The 20,434-nt window shown below is 54.6% G+C and overlaps 1 protein-coding gene across 1 annotated transcript in view; it reads right to left on the minus strand.

The window, feature by feature from the left end:
- Positions 1-12,969: 12,969 nt before the first annotated feature.
- RPL3 (ribosomal protein L3) overlaps positions 12,970-20,434 on the minus strand; it is a 24,542-nt gene continuing 17,077 nt past the window's right edge. Inside the window, exons 2-10 of the mRNA XM_019474810.1 lie at positions 19,302-19,494; positions 18,516-18,684; positions 17,487-17,622; positions 16,071-16,257; positions 15,510-15,670; positions 15,119-15,220; positions 14,522-14,617; positions 13,831-13,950; positions 12,970-13,086 (exon numbers count right to left, since the gene is read on the minus strand). Of these exons, the coding sequence (XP_019330355.1) occupies positions 13,042-13,086; positions 13,831-13,950; positions 14,522-14,617; positions 15,119-15,220; positions 15,510-15,670; positions 16,071-16,257; positions 17,487-17,622; positions 18,516-18,684; positions 19,302-19,494 (1,209 nt within the window). The 3' untranslated portion in view covers positions 12,970-13,041. The remainder of the gene's footprint in view (positions 13,087-13,830; positions 13,951-14,521; positions 14,618-15,118; positions 15,221-15,509; positions 15,671-16,070; positions 16,258-17,486; positions 17,623-18,515; positions 18,685-19,301; positions 19,495-20,434) is intronic.

The raw sequence follows: 20,434 nt of genomic DNA on the forward strand, positions 1-20,434 counted from the left end.
GAAGATCCTTCCCAATCTTGAAATTAGCCTCCTCGAGAGTGCTATGTTTGCTGCTTTGACTCATGTACCCTCTTCCTCCTCCTGCCTCAGCCTGGAAGGGTCTCAGCCCCTAATTTAACCACAGGTTGATGGGGTGCTATGAAGTTGCAAAGAACTAGAAAGTCTCCAGTTGAACAGGTCCTCCCTGGAGGAAAACAAAGCTTTACACAGTGTGGGGAGGTTTTGCCACTCCCTACCTTCGCAGCTCTCCCTGGTGTACCTCAGCAATCCATTTCCATTGCCCTCTATCCCTCAAGCTTGTTTTTGGGGGCACCTCTGTCCCTGGAGGTACTCTGAGCATCTTCTCCCTTCCCAGCACGGTCCCTGAAAGAGAAACCTTCCCTGATCCGAAAACATCCCTGCTCTAACCTCCATTCAGCACACGCCATTGCCGATCTCCCCTTCCTCTGCACGCCCTTCCATGTTTCCCTTCCCAGTCCTGCTCCTGGCCACACATGACAGCCCCAGGTCTGTTCTGCAGTAAAATGTGCCTCCATCCCTGGCTCTGAGACACATCAGCCTCTGGCTGTATCCTACTCCCTGGGAGCACCTTAGCTTCATGATTCCCAGCCCTCCTGTCCTCAGCAGCCTCATCCCGCCTCCACCACCTGCCCCAGGAGACACTGTTCAATACAAGGAGCAGCTGTGCTGGATCCTGCTTCCAGATCGGCATTTATCTCATGCCGGGCTCCATCCCTCAGTATCCAACACACATCCTTAAGCCTTTTGTATTCTGCATAAACATCTTTGCCCAGGGCCGGGCAAGAGAGGAAGCAATAGTCTACAAAGAGCATGAAACCTTTGCATCGCGGTCTTATCCACTCGTCCTTCACGGATGCCGAGAAGTCCGGCTGTGTGACACTGCATGAGGCAGGGGCTGCACAGGGAGCAAACCAAGATATGTAGGGTCTGAATGTGCTGCGAAAGGCCAACATGCATCAGTGATAGATGCAGAGCCCAAATTTCCTTCTTCCTGAGGCCCCAATTTCTCAGTTGGGTCCCACAGAGCATCCCGCAAGCCACCCTGCACCTGCAGCATCCTCCCCGTAACTGAAGCCCACGAACCACCCCACCTGCCACAGCTTTCACTGCCTTCCCAGGTTGGCAGAGCCCTGTGGCCATGCCCTGCCTGCCAGGCAGAGCCAGGCTCCTGGATCCACGTACGGGGAGTGAACGTGGTCCATCCAGGAGGAAGAACAGGTGCAGATAAATTTGGAGCATAAGGAGGTGGAAGAGGACTCACAGCCTGGCGGAAACCAGCTGCCAGTGCCGGGATAGCTCAGAGGTGAGGCAGCAGCAGCAGCACGGCAAAGGGCAAGATCGCAGGAGCTGGGGGAAGGCTCAAACAAGGAAGGGGGGTGAAGCTGGTGAAGAGCATCCGGAGATGTAAGTGAGGTCAGGTAATTCCTCATATAGCAGTTCCTGCACCGCTCTGGGAACAGACAAACAAGGCCTTCCTTCCTCCTGGCTTCCTCCTCCTCAGCAGATCTCCTTTTCGGGAGAGGTGTCCAGCCGGACCTCTCCTCCCGCATCGCTGGCTGCATCCCGCGGGGTGACTCACCTGGCCCTCTCTGCACTCCGTGGCTTCACACCTCCCTGCCCTGCCATGGGCAGCGCGGGCAGCATGGGCACAGGGGTCCTGCCTGGGACCCACAGAGGACAATCACCGGTGGTGCCCTGGGGTGGCATGAAATGGCCAGGCGGCAACCAGCGCTGCTTTGGGCAGAGGTTGCAAAGCACCTGCTCGCCTCCCAGCACGGTGAGGTCGTGGCTGCTATTTTAGGCTGGGAAAGTGCAGGAGAATAGGCCTGAAATCTCCCTGCAAAGCCACGATGGGCACTTGACCAGGTGTCAGCTCCAGCACTGGTGAGCCCGAGTGGCGGTGCTATTTTAGGGATGTATTCTTTCCCTCTGCTGGGTCTATTTTTGGAGGCTGAGTGGGTACCAAAAGGTCCCGGATATGTTGCAGATAAGGGGCTGATGACATTTTGGCGCTCGTGTTCCAGCCACAAACACTGCTCACAAAGGCAGACCCTGGGAATAGCAGCACTCCCGGCAGCAGCAGCATCCTGGCCGCTCTGCCCTTGCCACAGGCAGTGGGGTAGGGGTGCTGTGAGCTTCCCCCTAGCAGTGCCACCCTGCACGGCTCCACGGTCCTTGGTCCTCTCCCACGTGTCAGCAGTGCCCCGCAGCAGCACTGAGCCTCACGGTGTTGCTGATGGGAGATCCTCCACCCTGGCTCTGGAGCAGGCAGTGCACGTGCCATGGGGACAGGGTTATGGACCGAGGGGGTCTGTGTCTGATGGAGCTGGGACAGAAGGGTCTGAGATGTGAGTGCTGCCCCCTGTAAAACAGAAAAGGAGGGTCTTCAATGCAGGCAGCTGTGGTACACATCCTTTTCTTGGAATTAGGGATACGGGGACCAGACTTCTTTAGCACAAGTGTGTTGAGGAGAAGGCTGCGACCATTGTCATCGCTCTCCACTGCTACGCACAAGGCCAGGGCTTAGCGAGCTCCTCAGCCCAGCCTGGTCGGGACACCTGCGTCCTGCAGGACCAGGGGCTGGGAGACCCAAGGGCTTTGCCCTGTGTTGGGAGAGCAGGATTCCTGTCCCAGAGCCATGCAGACAGATGTCCCATTGAGGCTGGTCTTCCCCGAGGATGAGGGGCTGGGGCCAAGGAAGAGCCCTTGGCTCTGCTGACCCACACCTTCAGGAGAGGAAGCACATGGGGGCTTCCTTGGGACCCAAAAGGTGCCATGGATGGGGACGTGGACAGGGGCAGCTCATGACTCTGCAAGGCAGAGGCTTTCATGCTCCTCCCAGCCCCGGGTGAGACTGGCAGCCAGGCCCTCTGGCCTTTTTACTCAAAGTTTCCATTTGTGCCTAGGGGACAGAGGATCCATTGTGCGCGCAGGGCATGGGGACAGGCCCCCTGGCATTTCGGGATGGTGGGGGGAGAGCTTTGAGACAGCGGCAAGGCTGGCGCCCACACCACCACTGCACGCTGCTCTATCCCCACAGTCGCCCTCGCTCCACTGCACCAGCCAAACCTCCAGCAGCTGGGGCCAGGATAGAGGACATCCCCCTGGGTTGCCCTCCCCAGGGCTTCTGCATGCCAAAAACATTGGCGTTGGCTTACAGCTGCCTCCTCTCCCCACTCTGGGCTCCCCCAGGTCTCCTTGCACCCCAGAGCTCGGCACAGGGGGCTCAGTCTGGGGGAGATGGAGGCGCAGCGTGTCGGAGGGGCGGGAGCTGTGCCGTAAGCTGGGACTGAGACGACTTGTCCAGGCCGTCTCCAGCGCAAGCCTGTGCATAAGCCCTTCTGAATCTCCGTCTTTGTTCCCGTCGGTGGCGTCAGCGGCTCTTCGCTCCCTCCAGGAGATGATTCTGCTTCCGTCGCTGCCGTTTCCTGTGTTTCTCTCTCCCCCCTCGCTCCCGTAGAGCCAGGCAACACCGGCACAAAAACAGGATTCGAGCTGCTGGAGAATTACTCTGATAACAATGACTGAGGAGACAGTCCACTGGATGGGACCCTCCCCGGAGCCAGACTGAGCAGGGGCCCCGGCTGGCTCATGCCAACCTTTGGCACCCCCTCTTCCCCGTCCCCTGGGGCTGCTGGTGCATGGGGGGGGATTTCAGGCAGGGGAATGAGCAGCCAGAAAGGGGAAATCCCGGGTGACCCGCTGCCCACCGGCAGGTCCATCCATCCCCACACCTTGGCCATGGTGGCCAGGCAAAGCAGTTCTGACTGCCCCCACGACAGCACCCATCCCCACCGGTGGTCTGCAGAGCAGCAGGGACCACTCTGTGCTCTCCCTTGCCAACCCAGCTCCATTTCCCAGGGGACAGAGCATTTTCAGGGAGCAGCCAAGGGCAACTGCAATCCGGCTTCATCCGTGGGCAGAGGTGAAAGCAGCTCTGGCTTGCCCGCGGGACTGAGGGATATAATGCCTGCAAACATGCTTCTGTTCAGCAGTAGCCTTGGACCTGAGTGTCCATCCATCTGCCCCAGGCATGCCCAAGGGAGAGCTGGGATTGCTTAGCATCCCAGATGGAGATCTGAAATCCGGGGAACCCTCATCCAGGGCCCAAAATCTTCTCCTGGATCTAGCTGTGCTGCGGAAGGAGGCCCCATTCCTGGCTGCTCACCACCGCTCCCTGCTGAGGAGCCGCCGCCCTCTCAGCGTGCTGGTGGAGCCACGGGGGGAAGCATCGCCCGCTTTGCTTCGTGCAAAGCCGGTCGGCGCAGCTGAGGCAAGGAAAGAAGGGGCCTGAGCGAGCCCTGCTGACGTTGCCTGAAGCGAGCTAGGAAGCGCATGCACGGACCGATCCACTGGCAGGTCTGAAGGCAGCGACAAGCGCTGGGAAAGAGCTGCAGAGCGGGAGCACAGCTGGAGCCCGAAGAAGAAGCGTCTGTAGCTTCGCACTGGCTTGTTGAACAAGCTGGGTCTGTGCACACGCGAGTGTCTGCGCCGCCCTCCCCCCTCGCAGGTGCTTGCTCACCCCTAACCAAGTGCTCCCTTCGCCTCTCACAGCAGGGACCTGCAGCTTGGGGGGCAGCAAAAACTGACTTTGGGCGACAAAAACCACCTGACATCCCCCCTGGCTTTGTGGCCTGGAAACCACACTGCCGTGCCCCACTTTAATGGAGCATCTGCTTCCCACTGGGACTGTGGGTGTCTTGGAGGTGGTGCAATGCACGAGATGCCCTGGAGATGGAGGAGCTTAAAGAAGTCCTGGCTGCTGCAACACTCAGCAAACACCAGCCTTGCAGAGCAAAGCTGGAGCAGGATGCTGTCTCCAGCCTCACTGATCCCTCCAGCCTTAGCCCTGACCTTGCTGCTCCAAGGGGAGATGACCACTGCCCTGCCCTGTAGATGCCCAGCAGATGCACAGGACCTTGGAGCAACTGGTGGGACCAAGGCCAGTCGTAGGCGTGAGTCTGTCCTGCCAGGGCCAGGGGGTTGTAATCCCCCAGTTACCAGCGGTGCTGCCGATCTGTAAATTCCCGGTGAGGGAGGACAAGCTGACTTTTGGCCAACACAGGAGGTCTCTGACCAACAGAGGCAGGAAATAGCTACGGTGAGCGAATAAATAAACGGTGCAACTGTAGCTCTGCCTTACATGGGCTTCGTGGGGAGTTTTCCTTTGTTTTTCAGGTTGGCTATTTATACCGTGGAGTGTGAAAATGATGTCAGCAAAACCTCTGCTCTTCGCCGTGAGGAAAACCAGCCCTGAGAATTTTTGAAGGGCTGAGAGACCTCTTTCAGCAGCAAGACTCAGAGGCTGTTCACAAGGCTGGTGGAGCCGGCAGGAAACCCCAGCTGCTGTGCGATTCCCGAGGAGTCCCCTCCGCTTCCACGCACCCGGTTTGGTGGGTCAGTTGTCCCAAACCCATCTAGGTTATGGCTCTGCCCCTGTAAAAGTCCATCTTGTCTCTGATAATGCCCTCCCAGAACATCTCCAACTCCCTCCCAGCCTCCCCTTCCTCCCTGTCTTTCTTTTTTGCCCTGTTTTTCTCTACCCTATTCTCCGTCTCAGCCTTTAAGGGTTTCAGCTCCAGTCTGCTCAGCCCAGTGGTGTTGCCCTAGGTCTGCCTTGGGGGACAGGGGAAGAGGGGACAGGGCGTCCCTCTCTTTGTGGGGCTTTGTTGCTCCCCTGGGAAAGCAGAGGAGATATTTTGGAAAGCTGAGCTCCCAGCCGGGCCGTCCCCATGCTCACATGGGGTGGGAAACCTGAAAGGTTCAGCCCAGAATAGGAAGGTCCACCAAGTTCAAGCTGAGCCTGCTTGGCAGTGGATGGTGGGCAGCAATGGCCACGCTTTGGGAAAGGAGAGGAGGAATACACCCTTCCTTCCCACCACGTTTGTCCCCTGCAATTAGGAGCGGCGATGACGAGCCCACACGAGCTGCTCGACAACCAGCGAAGCCTCAACTGTCAGCCCCGGTGCCCGCAGGCAGGGGCAGCCAGCGGTGGGGTGGGAAGGGAAAAGCCAATGTGAGTTCAAGGGTTGGCGGTGTACTTGAGACGAGAAAAACTCCTGCTGGTGACACATGCATCAGGTGTTTCCAGACGATAACAAAACCTGCCTGAGGTCATCGATATTTAATTAGCAATGGGCTCAGTTAAACATTATCCCCGGGGCAGGAGGGAGGGGAAAAGTGCTGAATTGAAGAGAGAGATTTAACTCTTTGCAGAGAAAGGGGAGGAAGAGGGAAGGTTGCCTGCGAGGAGAAGGGGTCTCCATGGTTGGACCCCATCGGACTCTGACATTAGGCTGGCCGGAGGGGAGGAAAAGCTTTGGGGTACACGTGTCTCTTGGGTCTCCAAGATAAAGAGGTGCTTTGCCCCATGGAAATGAAATGAGCTAAAATTGAAAGCTCAGCACTCCTGCACCCCAACGGCCCCAGGGCGGCTGAGCACGGCTGCTGGAGCAAAGCGCTGGTGAGCAGCAATGCCAGTGGCTTGCCTGGTTTCCCCGCCGGACCCCTCCCGGCCATGGCCGTGCCGGCGGCTGGGGCACCGCGGCGCTTTCTCTCGGATGGCTGAGTCACAGCCCTGCTACCTGCACGGGTTCACACCTGGGTCCCTGCCTCGCCGCCGTCTCCCCCGTTTCCTCCACCGGCTGAGCCCCTGGCACCCATCCCACACCCCCACCCCCAGGGAGACCCGGCTCAGTGCCCTGGGGTGAGGAGGAGGAGGAGGGAGGCATGGGGGGACCTTACCTAGGGTTTCCCTTTGGGAGGAAGGCTCAGGTTGAAGAAGAAGGGATGCTGAAGGCTTGGAGTGGGGGGGATGTGTGCATTTTGGCCCTCCAAGCACAGCCTGACACCCTGGTGTGCTCCAGGAGGAGATGCTGTGAAGGTCTGGCTCAATCTGGGGTGCAAGAAGCAAAGTAGCATGCGATGGAGGGGGGAAAGACGTGTCACCAAGGGAAGGGAGCCACTTTGGGGCTGCAGCTTTCATATCCTCGCACTCCATCCCCAGTCCTGGCCGGTGCTGGGCAGGATCTGTGTGTGCACAGCAAAGGAGGGAGCTAGGCTGTGCACAAGGAGCTGCGATTAACGGGGCTGGGTTGTCCCAGTCTCCGCAGGCGCTGCATATGGTCACGAGGGGGAAGCTGCAGACCCTGAAACAGGGAGCCGGCACCCAGCTGCGTGGGGCGGAGGGCTACTGTGGCACCTCGACACAGGTAGCAGGGTAGAACCCAGGTGAAACGGCACCAAAATCCTGCTAGCACCCACCCCGCTCCATCCTTCCCCGGCCCCTCGCTGTCGCCCCCCGCTGCTCCCTGCCACCTCCCCCCTGCTCCAAAATCCCCTCTTGGCTGCCCTGAACCTGACACCCGTAATTACCCCCGAGATCACAGGGACCTGCTGAAAGAGCGAGCGTGAGCCAGGCCGGGGCAGGGGGAGACATGAAAAGCAGCCGCAGCTCCTACCCGCAGCCGGGCCCCCCGCTGCGCCAGCAGCCCCCCCGGCACCGGGGACACCTGGGGAAGGCGCCCGCTGGGAGAGGGGAGAGGGAACCTGCTCGGGAGACAGACAGGACAGCACAGCCTGGCTTGGGATGTGGCCAGCCGCAGCTCCCACTGACCGGCCAGCAACCCCAGGGTCTGCTCCTGCCCTGCAGGGAGGCTGGGAGGGTGAAGCTGGGCCGGCGTTTGCCCACTGCCCCCTTTGCTTGCCAGTGGCCAGGGGGATGCAGAGAGCAGAGCCTGGGGGACAGTTGGCCTTTGCTGGTGCTCAGTGTCACCTCTCCAGGGCTGCTGCACTCTGTCCCTCCTGCATCCCCGGCAGCGGTGGCGGTGGTCTCCCACTGGCAAGCCCCCAGGAGGGATTCCCAGAGCAAAATGGCCTTTGGGGAAAGGGTCTGCACAGACCTCCAGCACAGCAGCATGGCAAGGGCCTGTGGCTGGAATGGCGTCAGCAGCAGCAGGTGCCCACAGCAAGGGTGTCAACCCCCTCTGCATCACCACAACCCACCCAGCACAGCCATACGTGCTCCTAGGACCTCACCCTCCCCTTATCCCTGCTCGTCACCAGGACTGGGCACCAAGGAAGAGGAGGGAGGTGTGAGACAGAGAAATAAACTCCTGCTGGGCACCTTCCTATCATCCCCTTGCCAGGAGCAGGCATACTCCTGCTTTCTCACCCCCAGCCACAGTGACATCCGTGGGCACAGCCCACACACCCTGCACGCGAGCCATCAGACCCCGCACGGGTCCTCACTGAGGTCCCTCAGAAGTGGGAGAGGGGATGAAGCTGAGGTAGAAAAGGTGCCGCAGTCCCAGCCCCCCTGCACCCCTCGCCCACGAGCTCTGAAAATGGAGGAGGGTGGGGAAAATGAGCAAATCCCCCATTTTGGGGTAGAAGAAACAGCAGCAGTGACCCACCCAAGTCTTTGAGTGAAGGAAGAGGCTGCAGACCCGGGCAGGGCGGAGCGGGGAGGCAGATGCAGGGATTTCATCTGCGAGGAGCGAGGAAACGTCCCGGAGCTGTTTGATCTTATTGTATGGAGGGAAGCGGGAGTGGGCGTCCAGCCCTGCTGGAACCAAACAAAGATTATAAATACCTCCCGCCATCAACAGCTCCTTGCCGACCCGGCCCGCCGGGGCCCCGGTTGCTGGCTGATTCCCAAGGGGAAAAATGAACTTTGGTTTCCATCCAGCCCTCGAACGCGGTGGCAGACAGGAGTGGAGCACATGGCAGCCGGCTCCGGCCACAAAGCTGGAGGGGATTTGTTCCTGCGGGATGATATGCATGGGGGGAACCTCTCCCACCGGCCGCACGCATGGCCGTGCGCAGCAGGAACAGCCCTTGTTGGCTTAACTCAGTCGCTACCACTGCTGGTGTCAATAAAGAAGTTAAAAAGTATGTCTTTTAAAAAGCCCTGTGATGTGGTGGCTGGGCATGAAGTGATGCCTGAGCCTGGTGGACAGCCTCGGAGAGGTGTCCCTGTGTCCCTTAGGGAACCAGGCTGGATCCAGGCATATGCCTTTTCCCACTTCAATCCTTGCGTTTGAATTCGATGCTGCACATGCTACCAAGAGTGCCGCCTGGCGTCGGGGTGCTTTGGGGCTTGCGGGGGGCTGAGCCTCGGTGCTGCCTCTCGAGCAGCACCTGGGAGTCCTGGGGACCCTGGCACAGCGGCTGTCCCCACTGGGAACGGAGGGCAGCCCCACACCGTGTTTTGGGGAAGTTGGGAGGCGGTAGGAGATAAATTTAGTCTTCCCCACTGTGCCCGGCGGCTGCCGCAGAAACACATGATTCCTCAGTGCCGCGTTGGGGTGGGGGGGATGAGAAGACTTCCCAAAACTCACGTGGGCTCCTGTAAGCCCAGCCAGGGAGCAGCGCTGCACTGGGACCACTGACACCCAATGGCGGGGAGGCCATGATGGCTGTGGGAGCTTCAGCTTTGGCTTTGCCTTGGCACAGGGAGCTCGGGGTGCCTGCGGGTCTGCGGTCCCAGAGCAGGGCTGCCCACCACCCCCTTGCCCCACGCAGGGAGGGCCTGACCTCCATGGGGACACATCTCCCCGCCGCATCCATCCCCCCCCAGGTCCCGCAGGCACTTCTAAGGGTTGGTGAGAAGCCAGAGAGTTGTCAGGTACGAAAGCAGTTCTCGGGCCGGGGGGCTGCAAATCAAATGCACGCCACGCTTGGAAAAGCCCAGCGGAGCTGCTCCGGCAGAAAAGCCACTGTGCGGCATGTGAACCCGGCTGCGGCTCCCCTGGGGCACCTTCATCAGCCCCTCTCCCCCATAGAGCATACTTGAAGCTCCCTGCCTGTCACTGGGATCAAAGGCAGGGGCCGGGGCGGGAGGCAGGGGTGTCAGCTGGGCCACTTGTGAAGCTGATTGCGGGAGCCAAGACCTCCAACTTGAACCCGCTTTTTTTCCCCCCCCAGGCATCCTTACATGCTTCTAACATCTCCGCTCCAGCGTCGCAGCTGTGTCTTGTTTCATCTCTGGCGAGGGAAAGAGGCAGTGCTGGAGCCAGATGCATCCCGGGAAGGCTGGAAAAGCGGCCCCCGCCCCCCCTGGAGCACCAGGTCCCAGCCCCTGCGCCGCTGGCAGCTGGGGAGCGCTGGGTGCCGGGGGTGAAACCCAGCCCCACGTCCCAGCAGCGGCCCTCCCGGCACCAGCTGGGACGGGGAACGTTCCCACGGTGCCCGGCCCTATTTCGGCAGGGTCAGAGCTGTGCCTGTCCTCCCGCAGCTCTCGGGTTGGTCCAAGCATCACCAGGGCACTGGATCATTTCTGAGCGGGCAGGGAAGTTGTTGACCATTTTGGAGCGGGGAAGGTGCACTCAAGCAGCACCACCACGGCACTCAGGGAGCTGCAGGGGGTGAGATGACCATGCTGGAGAGAAAAAGCTCAATGTTAAGAGAAGGTGGTTTAAAAAACCCCATAAGCCACCCTAAAACCAGTTTCTGGGCTCTCAGGAGCTGCTGGACCAATGCGTGACCTGCACTGATTGCTGCCTGTTGCACTGCGGACTGTCCCCAAAACAGAGGATGGATGCTCTGCAGGAGCGGGAAGGCTGGGAGGATGAGGGCTGCCGGGCAGACCCAGACATTGGGAGCGGGAAGCTTTCCTGAAGCCAGCTCGGCATCCCCCGGCTTCACCCCCCACCCACACGGCTTGGTGGGGAACTCCCAAGCCTCGATCCCAGGAGCTCCCCAGCAAAGTGCCTGGGCAGCATCACAGGGCTTCAGGGAGCTCTCGGAGGGGCCAAGAGGGACCACGTAGCCCTGGGTGACCTGGCCTCAGCTAAGCAGGGTTTTTCTCCAGCCCAGCCCCACCAGCAAGCCCTTGGGGACAAGTATCCCGCACACCATCTACAGAGGGAGGAGCGCCACCTCCTGACATTGGGTGTCCTCTTGTCCCCAGGATTCCAGGCTGCAAAAAGGATTAAAAGCCACTTTTGTGGGTTTTTTTCCCCCCATCCAGTGTTTTATGAGTCAGCAACCACTGTTTCAAGAATAAACAAACCCAAGTCTGGCACTGGGTCCCAAGCCAAAGCAGCTCCTCCTGCTAGACATGCGCAAAGCATCTTCAGCAAGGACAGCGTTTCTTCAGGACTGCTTCCTTCTACTCAGGTGCTAATGTGACTAAGAATTCCCTCCGCTACCATTGCCACTTCAAAATAGATTCACCAGCTCCCCAGCCTCCACTGGAGCCCTCACCACAAGGTTTCATTTGGTAAAATGAGGTGCTTTTATGGATTTTCATCAAGGTGGCACATGGCTCATCACAGATGCTCATCCCCAACACCTCACCACTTACCCCAATAATCCCAGTTCCCCCTGACAGGCCTGACTGGTTTGATTGAAGCAGCAGTAGCAGACAAGGCTGGCTTAGAGCCGGGCGCTTACTAGCCAGCTAGCACATGTGGTTTAAAATGTCCATCTCTAAGCCAAGCAAAAAGACCACCTAAGGCTCCCTAATGGACAGGAAAACCTCAGTCTTGAGAGCTGCTCGTAAAACCATGGCTTCAAGATGGACCGAGGTTGGAAGTTCCACTTTCCTGCATTGGGGGAATACTAATTTAGGGCTCTTCTCTACCTACCTGCTGATTTGAGACTTGTGGAAAAAAAAAAATAAAATAAAATTAGTGGCGAGACCTCTCTTGTTACACTTGGCTGAAATCGGGCAGCAGGTTCATGTGTTAAATGAGGCTGACAGGGAGCCAGCCAGCTTGCGCAGTCATCAAGTCTGGTTTCTAGGGAAACAAGGTAAATGTTTTTCCTCCTTCTTGCCACCTTTTAACTCTTAAAAGGTTCTTACAGACATCACCACAGGAAATATTTTCTACATCCACCTTTCCCCATTTCAATTAGAGCAAAGAGCATCAAACTGGGTCCTTCTCAGAGCAGCACTACACATCAGTGCGTAGATCTGGAGGGTTATTGCCTCAATTGCCGCCATGTCTCCAGTTATGGTCAGTGAAGGATACACACCCGCGCGGCTATCTAAATTTACACGAGCCTCAGTCAGGCTATGGCCCGAAGCACGAGTGATCTCACTATTGCAGCTGGAGGCAGACAAGCGTTCGGGGCCACCGCTGCCTTTCTTGGTATAACGCCTCAGCTCCCGTAACTGCAATGCTTCGGTCAGGACTGGTGCTATACACAGAGCCGGTCCCGCACACAGGCACGACGTCTCATCTGCCCTTCACTGTCGGACTCGGTTGGGGACACCGGCCAAACCGTCTCCCCAGGAGCTGACGGGAGTTATTTTGAGCCACGTAGTAACGCAACACCAGCAGCACTCGCAGCTCTCGCCTCCTTGGAGGGTGGGATGCAGAAGAGCCACCCTCCTCCCCTCCCAGGCGGGCCCCATCACCAGGCAGAGCCTTTCAGCAGGGACGGGAAACGGATTCAGGAATACCGAGCTGCTGCGAGGTGAGAGTTTGTCACGTTACCTGCTGCCTTCTGCTGCTCTGAAGAGCAGCAACAAATCGCATTCATTTGCAAACTGTGCAGGTTACATCCCGCCGGTCACACAGAAACTGGAGGGTTTCCATGGCAACAGCCAGCATCAGCCACCTACCTAAAACTTAGTGATGTTTCGACCATCTGAGGTAGTGTCATTAATTTCAAAACCTGTTTGAGCCAAAGGAGCTCTCTAGCCACCCAGCAGAGGATTAACATGTGGAATAATATCTCAGTAACTGCAAACATGTTTAGGGCTCCTGCTGCTTCACTATTTCACACAAACAACCAGCGAAGCCTTGCTCTGCCCCAAAATCTTCGCTCTCCGAGAACAGCAACGGCAGCTTCTTTCTCATTACAGGAACCCTGCTATGAGTTGGATGCTCACGAATTTGAGCTTTACTTGCTTCTTTGGTTTGGTTGGTCCCACGCATAGGGCCTGCAGTGAGAGTACCAGACTTGACACAGCTATGTATAAACCAAGAGGCAAAGTTAATTTCTTTAAAATATTTATTTTTTGGTCTGAGAGCACACAGGCCACAGGACACAAGACCATTCCACACATTAAGCTGTCTCCTCTTTTGCAATACGATCTTTCTTGAGTGGTCCCTGAAAAAAAAAATACAAAGAAACTATGTAAACAGCAGTCTGCACCAAAGACCACATCACACCCCAGCTACAATGCTGTAATTTCTTCTCTTGCTGCAAAGAAATTGAGGCAAAAAAAGCCCTCAATGTTGCAGCCCGTTGGAAGTCCCAAGCCCCATCCCCACAGCTACGGGTTTCGGGGGAAAGCTGAACTTGGTGCAGCCACGCTGCACCAAATCGATGACTTCATATGTAACAGAGAAGAAATGCTGGTGCCACCTTGTGGGGAAGCTCCTGTGCAGCCCCCAAGCAGCTGAACCGCTCTCTGACCCGGCAAGGACCTCGCACCCAGGACTCCCGACTCGCTTTCTCCAGCGAGTGACAAACTGAGAACGCCACCCACAGCCCACTGTGAGCACCATCATCCGGAGCTGATCTCAGAAGAAAAGCAGTGCAGAGCCACTCCCCACGGGTGTCAGATACTGCTCAGCGCTTGTTCCACCCCTCATCACCAAACAACTTGTGCCCAAACATGGCAACACCCCTCAGGCACCAAGCGCTGTCACAGGGGAAGCGAAACCCCAGCCCCCCCTGCAGTTATCACCAAGTTGGCAGGATGAACCGTCTCGACTGAAGCTACACACTTCATTTCACAGAAATTTTGGCCCTGTGGCAGCCCAAAGGTCAAGCTACCAACTGCCATTAGCTGAAAGACAATACGGAGATACGCAACACAAAGCTGCCAGCTTCAGAAAGTGTCCTTACCATGAAAGCCTTCTTCTCCTCAGCTGTCTGGAAGCGGCCGTGACCAAATTTGGAGGTTGTGTCAATGAACTTCAAGTCAATCTTCTCCAGGGCCCGACGCTTGGTCTGCACAAGCAGGGACTACAAGAGAGATGCCAGGTGAGCACGCAGCAGCACGCTTTCAGCCTGCCAGTATGCTGGCTACTTCTTATCACCTCCATGGCTAACACCTCCTAAGTCACTCTACATTTCAGCTGCTACTATGTGCAATGCACACTTGCTGATAAGCCAGCCTGCACCTTTGGCCTTCAAGGCTGAAGACCGGTCAGCTCACACCAGCAGGCGAGCCCAAGTTTGCCTGCCAGCGTCCTTACAGTCCACGAGAATTCTCCACCCCAAAGCATGTCCTTACAAACTGACCGCGACTGAATTAACCAGGGAAAGGACCTCACACTACTCCCGAGGTCATTAAAATGAGGTGGGTTTGTGTGCGTGTCCAACAGTCTTCCAGGCTTTTCTTTCTAGCTGGCTACGTGTCATTAAAACGAGGTGGGTTTGTGTGCGTGTGTCCAACAGTCTTCCAACAGTCTTCCAGGCTTTTCTTTCTAGCTGGCTACGTGAATCCCCACAGCAGCAAGCAACACCTGTACCAGAGGCAGCGCAGCTAACTTAAGCTGTTCCAGCCCATTTGACAGCAGGCTGCACTACTCACCTTGCGCAGGGTCAGGACTCTCTTCTTGGTCCCAACAACACAGCCTTTCAGCATGATGAAGTCATTGGTCACCTCACCGTAGTGGACAAAGCCTCCCTGAGCAAGGAGAGAATAGTTAGTGCTCTGTATAAAGCAGGACCAGTCATCACATCTGCCTACAGCTCAATGTTCTCACAGCACTTTGGGTCTCGGCCATTCCCACATTCACTGAAATCCTGTTTCCAATATTACCTTTCGCTGGTCAAGTTTCCTGATATGACAATTTACTTGCTGCTGTAAGACTTTTGCCAAGAACAGCAGCAACAAGAAGAGGCTGACAAAACAGCAAAAGCTGCTCTCCCTGCTAAGTTAGTCCTTATTTACGAGTATAATTTCTAGGTTTGTAACATCCCTCTACTCTATTGCCACACATCAACTGCAATTAGCAAGTTACACAAGTCAATACTGAGAATGACTAAGCAACACCACCTCCCACAGCAGCGGAGTTCTTCCTCAAGAGCTCTTCATTCAATCATTTTGCATCTTGTACCAGGCCAATTTGCCTCTTAAGATTGCAGCTCACAGCCAGACTCTCACCACACAGCTGCAACAACTCACCAGAGGGTTAATGCTCTTGTCAGACAAGTCATAATCAGTTGATGCATTGTTTTTGATCAGCTTTCCATCCTTGATTTGGTAACCCTGGCCGATCTTGTAGATCTAAAAATGTCAAGAATTTCTACTTAGCAAAAGGTAGGAGAAAGGGCCTGTCATCAGCCAAAATGCAAACAATTCTACACAGGATTAGAGAAAAACATCTGTTGCACTTTGAAAACATGTGGCCATACAAGAATTTTATGGTTATCCAACATAATGGACTATGGTTACTGCCCCCAGGATTACACTCAAACAGCAAAACTACCAAAGCAGAACTCCACTCTATTCACTATCATGCAGCAAGTGACCTTGGCCAGCTCTCGTTTCCTCCCAGCAGTTGAGAGACACAAACCTTCTTATTGATTTCTGTCCGATGGTGATACCCCTTCTGACCAGCCCGGGCCACAGAGAAAGCCACACGAGCAGGGTGCCATGCACCAATGCAGGCCACTTTGCGCAGACCCCTGTGAGTCTTGCGGGGCAGCTTTTTGGTGTGCCAACGGCTGGTAACACCTGAAAGAAACCAAAGCAGTGTTGCCAACTCTTGTCAGGCTGAGATGTCACCTAATTGTTTAACCAGAGTTTAAGCCACCTTTCAACAAAAGGGAAGCCCAGACCCAGCATCCCAGGAATTAACCACATTTCCTGGTGAAGCACCCTACCCCTGAACCACCCACGCTCCCTCCCCGGCTGTCCCTGGGCTGTGTTCTCAGAAGGAAGGCAGCATGGAATGACTCCTCACGGATGTCAGGCGCTGTGCCCAGCGCTCATTCCATGGTCTCATCATTGAACCGTGACAGCAGTATGGATTTACCTCCTCAGCTCTTAGCCCACACACTTGTGAAAACTGAAGGCTGGGATTTCATCAAAATCTGTATCCCGATCACAAAGATGAGAACTTCCATGTCTTTACCTTTATATCCCTTGCCCTTGGTGACTCCAATGACATCTATCATCTCATCCTGGGCAAAGACAGTTGACACAGGCACCTGCTGTTCCAGCTTCTCCCGGGCCCAATCCACTTTCTCAGCAACAGTGCCACCATTCACCTGGATCTCCATCAGGTGAGACTTCTTCTGCCTCAGGGGAAGCAAACGCATCTAGGAAACAAAAGATAGAAAATTTAGCTCCTGCTCTTCCAAGACGGACCTCATTAACGAGCCCAGTACCTTTCCAGTCCTGGCCTAATCTGTTTTTCTAACTGAACATATTTTCCAAGATACACAACTTCAACATACTGAAGTAAAAGGCCCTACACTAAGGGGAAAGGCCGTGTTGTGGCTTAAATGACAAGTCAAGTATCTGCACGTTATTCACCACCCACAGGAACACAGAATTACACAAGTGTCTCTAACCCCAGAGCCTCCAGCCAAACTCTATCCAGGAAGGACAGGAGATAACCAGGGGCAATGGTTTTAAACTGGAAGAGGGTAGATTTAGATTGGACATAAGGAAGAATTTTTTTATTATGAGGGTGGTAAGACACTCGAACAGGCTGCCCAGACAAGTTGTGGAGGCTTCATCATCAGAAGTGTTCAAGGTCAGGTTGGATGGGGCTTTGAGCAACCTGATCTGGTGAAAGACGTCCCTGCCCATGGCAGTGGGTTGGACTAGATGATCTTTAAAGGTCTCTTCCAACCTAAACCAAGCTATGATAAGCCTGCTACAGTGAAGGACACTTTGGGTAGGGTCACATTTACAGTTAATTCTATATTTACCACAGAGGGACCGATACGAGTATTAACAGCTGCAATACTACCTAGTACGGGAAACAAATTCTAGTAAAACTAGCAATGTCATAGCTAGACATCTTATTGCACTTGCAGCCAACCCAAAGATTTACTTAAATCTCCCAAGAAAGTCTGGCAGAGCACTGATGTTGAAGGGAGACACCACCACACCACTCAGCAATACACCTCCTCCAGCTGAGCAACAGAAGCCACCAAAAGCCTGAGTGTTTGCAGTCCCTACAGAACACAGCCTGAAATGATGCTGACCACACAAACCCCAGAGTTCAGTGTTCAGCCTGTTAATTAAGAGAGCCCAGGTCTACATGGTATCAGCACAGGACTGAGTCCAAGAAATTCCTATTATGGTGCAGTCTCTTTTGAACACTGCTTCAGAAGACGGCCAGTGGTTGCCCTCAAGGCTCCTCAAACATCCTGTGAGCACATGCTTTGTACAGAATGAAGAGTACTAGTATTTGTATCATGCTTAGTTAGCATGAGGCTGCAGGGGAGGGCAGAAATCTCCCTACAGAGATGGATCAAGCTTTATGCTTGCTCTCTTAGTTGTTTCCACTGTACACTTCAGTCCTGCAGATGCTTACCTGAGTGTGAGCCATGACTCTAATAACCTGGCAGTATTTCTTCATGCTATTGAAATCTTTCTCCAACTGCTTTTTGCCTTCCTCATCTTGCCATTTCTTGCAGTATTTGGTGAAGGCCTTCTTCTTGGACTTGTGCCTTCAGGAGCAGAGCAGAGACAAGGTTTGGCTAAGCCCTTCATCAATCCCCCCCGGAAGTGGGGACGAGCGGAAGGAGCTGCCACCTCAGCTGGTTTTGGCTCATTGCCAGCTTCTAAGGGCTCTTTTCCACTGGCAAGCGGAGCCTGGAGCTCATCAGACAAAGGCAAAGTTGCCAGAGCTGAGCGGAGCTGCCATGAATTCCAAAGCACATTAACATTCACAGTACAGAAGACAAAAGACTGTAGAGAGATGTCAAACAATAACAGAAAAAAGATCTTTAAAGCAATTGTCAGATGATTGCTATCTGCTTCAGAATACCGTGATTTCCCCCCTTGTAAGCCCAAGCTATGCCTGACAATAAGGTCGTTACTGTAACACCCCTGAAATCATTACTGCTCTACTCTGACATCTTCTCAGCCTGCAAAGTTCATAAACAGGCTGTAAGCTCTAGACACGCTGGAGCCACACTGGGGCAAATGCACATACATCCAGTCACAACAACAGTGCCTGGAACAGTAATCAGAAGTAACACTTGTCTTCCCCTTTCCTGAGAAAACAGGGCTACAGTCAGGACTCGACACTCAACAACAAGCGCCAGAGGCGATTTCCTTATGTCCGCCCGTCAAAGTATCATCACGTGTAGCCTGTTAAGGAGATCTCAGGCAAAAACCAACACTGTCACCCCCATGCCAAGAAGGGCGCTAATGAACATTATGCTGTCACCCTCCCAGAGCCATTCCTGCAGCCTATCCCATTATTAGGCCAGTTCATCAAGGCCAAACACTAACTGCTGAAAAGCCTCTTCAAAAAGCTGTACTAGCATAACCTGCAATCCAGCAGAAAAAAATAAACCATAGCATGATTAAGGCAACAAAAGCCCTGCTCGCTCACCAGTTCTTGTAGAAGCGACGCTTACACTCATCACTGATATGCTCAGCAAATATGGTCTTGAAGCTGCGGAGCCCGCGAGGAGTCTGCACGTAGCCCACGATACCCACAATGACCATGGGAGGAGTCTCTACTATAGTGACTGCCTCGACCACCTCCTTCTTATTCACCTCTGGATGAAGACAGAAATACAGCACAATTAGCACCAATATCAGCTACTAAACGTCATCTGTTCTTTCTCACTCACAAACCCTTCACGTGACAGGTGAAACGACTCAAGTTCTTTTCACAAAGGCAAAGACAACGCACGGTAAAGCGACTAACTCCAAGTTATAATTTAATGCCTTGCAAAAATCTGAGGCTGGCTCAGTAGGAAGCACAGACAAAGCCTGATAGGCAAAATGGGCGGCAGCAAGTAACAGAACTACATTCAGGACTCGACAACCAGCAGAAAAGCGCCAAAGGCAATTTACTTATGTCCGCCCATCGAGAAGAGGGCATCGTAAGTAGCCTGTTACAGTAGAGCTAAACCAAACCATCAGGTGGCTGCGCATCTCGGAAACAAGACCATTAACCAAACAGCCACGGCTAGACATGAAGTCTGGCTGCTGGGACATCACTCGCATTGAAGTGGGAGGGGTTTGGGTGCTTTATACCCCACCCACTCAAGGACTTCAAACAGGGTGAAGTCAAGCCAGGACTAAAATCCAGAGCTACTAACAAACAGGTGATCTTTCGCCATTCACAAAGAAAACTACCTCCTCTATTCAGAAGAACATGAATACGTACTGGATCCAGGTCTGTCGACTTCACGGACAATGTGGGTCATGCCAGCTTTGTACCCCAAGAAGGCAGTGAGATGGACAGGCTTGCTGGGGTCATCTTTGGGAAAGCTCTTCACCTTGCCCCTGTGCCTGCTACTGCGCTTGCGGGGCAGGAAGCCCAGAGACCCATGCCGCGGAGCTGAGAACTTGCGGTGAGACTAGAGAGAGAAAATAAACGTTTAGCGCTTGCTACAGAGATTCACTTATAGCCACTTACGGGCCCAGGCCAATTCTCTTCTTGCCTTGAAACATGAATGCTGTGTATATACAAGACATTTTGCATTCTAGAAATTCTTCTCAGTATCAGATGTTTGGCTTCTGAATTCCATTATGTTATAAGAACATAATCCTCGTGCCCCAACCATGTCCTTCCCAGACTTCCTCAGCATCCCCTTCCCTTTCAATCTTATTAAAAGACATCACCAAGTCCCGCTCCAGTTCGGGAACCACACAAGCTGTAGTTTGGCAACAGTACGCCACCAGAATTTCAATGCACCCCAGAAGCCTAGAAAATGGAGAGGCACCGATAACTTTACAGTATGTTTCAGTGACTCAATAACACTAGGAAAATAAGCATTATAAAAAACAATTTCCGTTTGAAAAGCTGCAGCAAAAACAGTGTTTTAACATCCACCTTTGGGTCGGTCGCTTTGGGTGGAAGTGCAGGTTTTTTTCTAAGATATTCTCCTCAGCTACCAGCCCTGCAGCCTCCGCCAAGTAAGGCTGGGTTCTTTCCGGCAAACTCTCGGCCCGACAAAGAACTACCCACCCAACCTCACGTCCAGCTTTAAGAAGAATATGGTACAGCTGAACACGGAGCTCCCAGCCGATATTTAAGAAGCGTCTTACTTTAAAAAAAAACCACTCGACACAAGGTGCCTTCAGCAGACAAAGTTTCCCAGCCCCAGAAAGGGCTGTTTGTTAGGGTTACGGGTCTTGCGGCAGGGCCCAGCAGAACCGAATTTTGACACCTAGGTAAGGCTGAAGGCCGCCAGCACGATACCTTCGCGTGTCAGTGACATCACCAAACACGAAATTTGACCCCACAGACGAAAGGCGGTGAACGGCATTACCAGACTGGCCGCTCCGCGTGCTCGC

The sequence above is a fragment of the Aptenodytes forsteri genome, unplaced genomic scaffold, assembly GCF_000699145.1.
Source record: "Aptenodytes forsteri isolate BGI_AS27 unplaced genomic scaffold, ASM69914v1 Scaffold284, whole genome shotgun sequence".
Classification (NCBI taxonomy): domain Eukaryota; kingdom Metazoa; phylum Chordata; class Aves; order Sphenisciformes; family Spheniscidae; genus Aptenodytes; species Aptenodytes forsteri.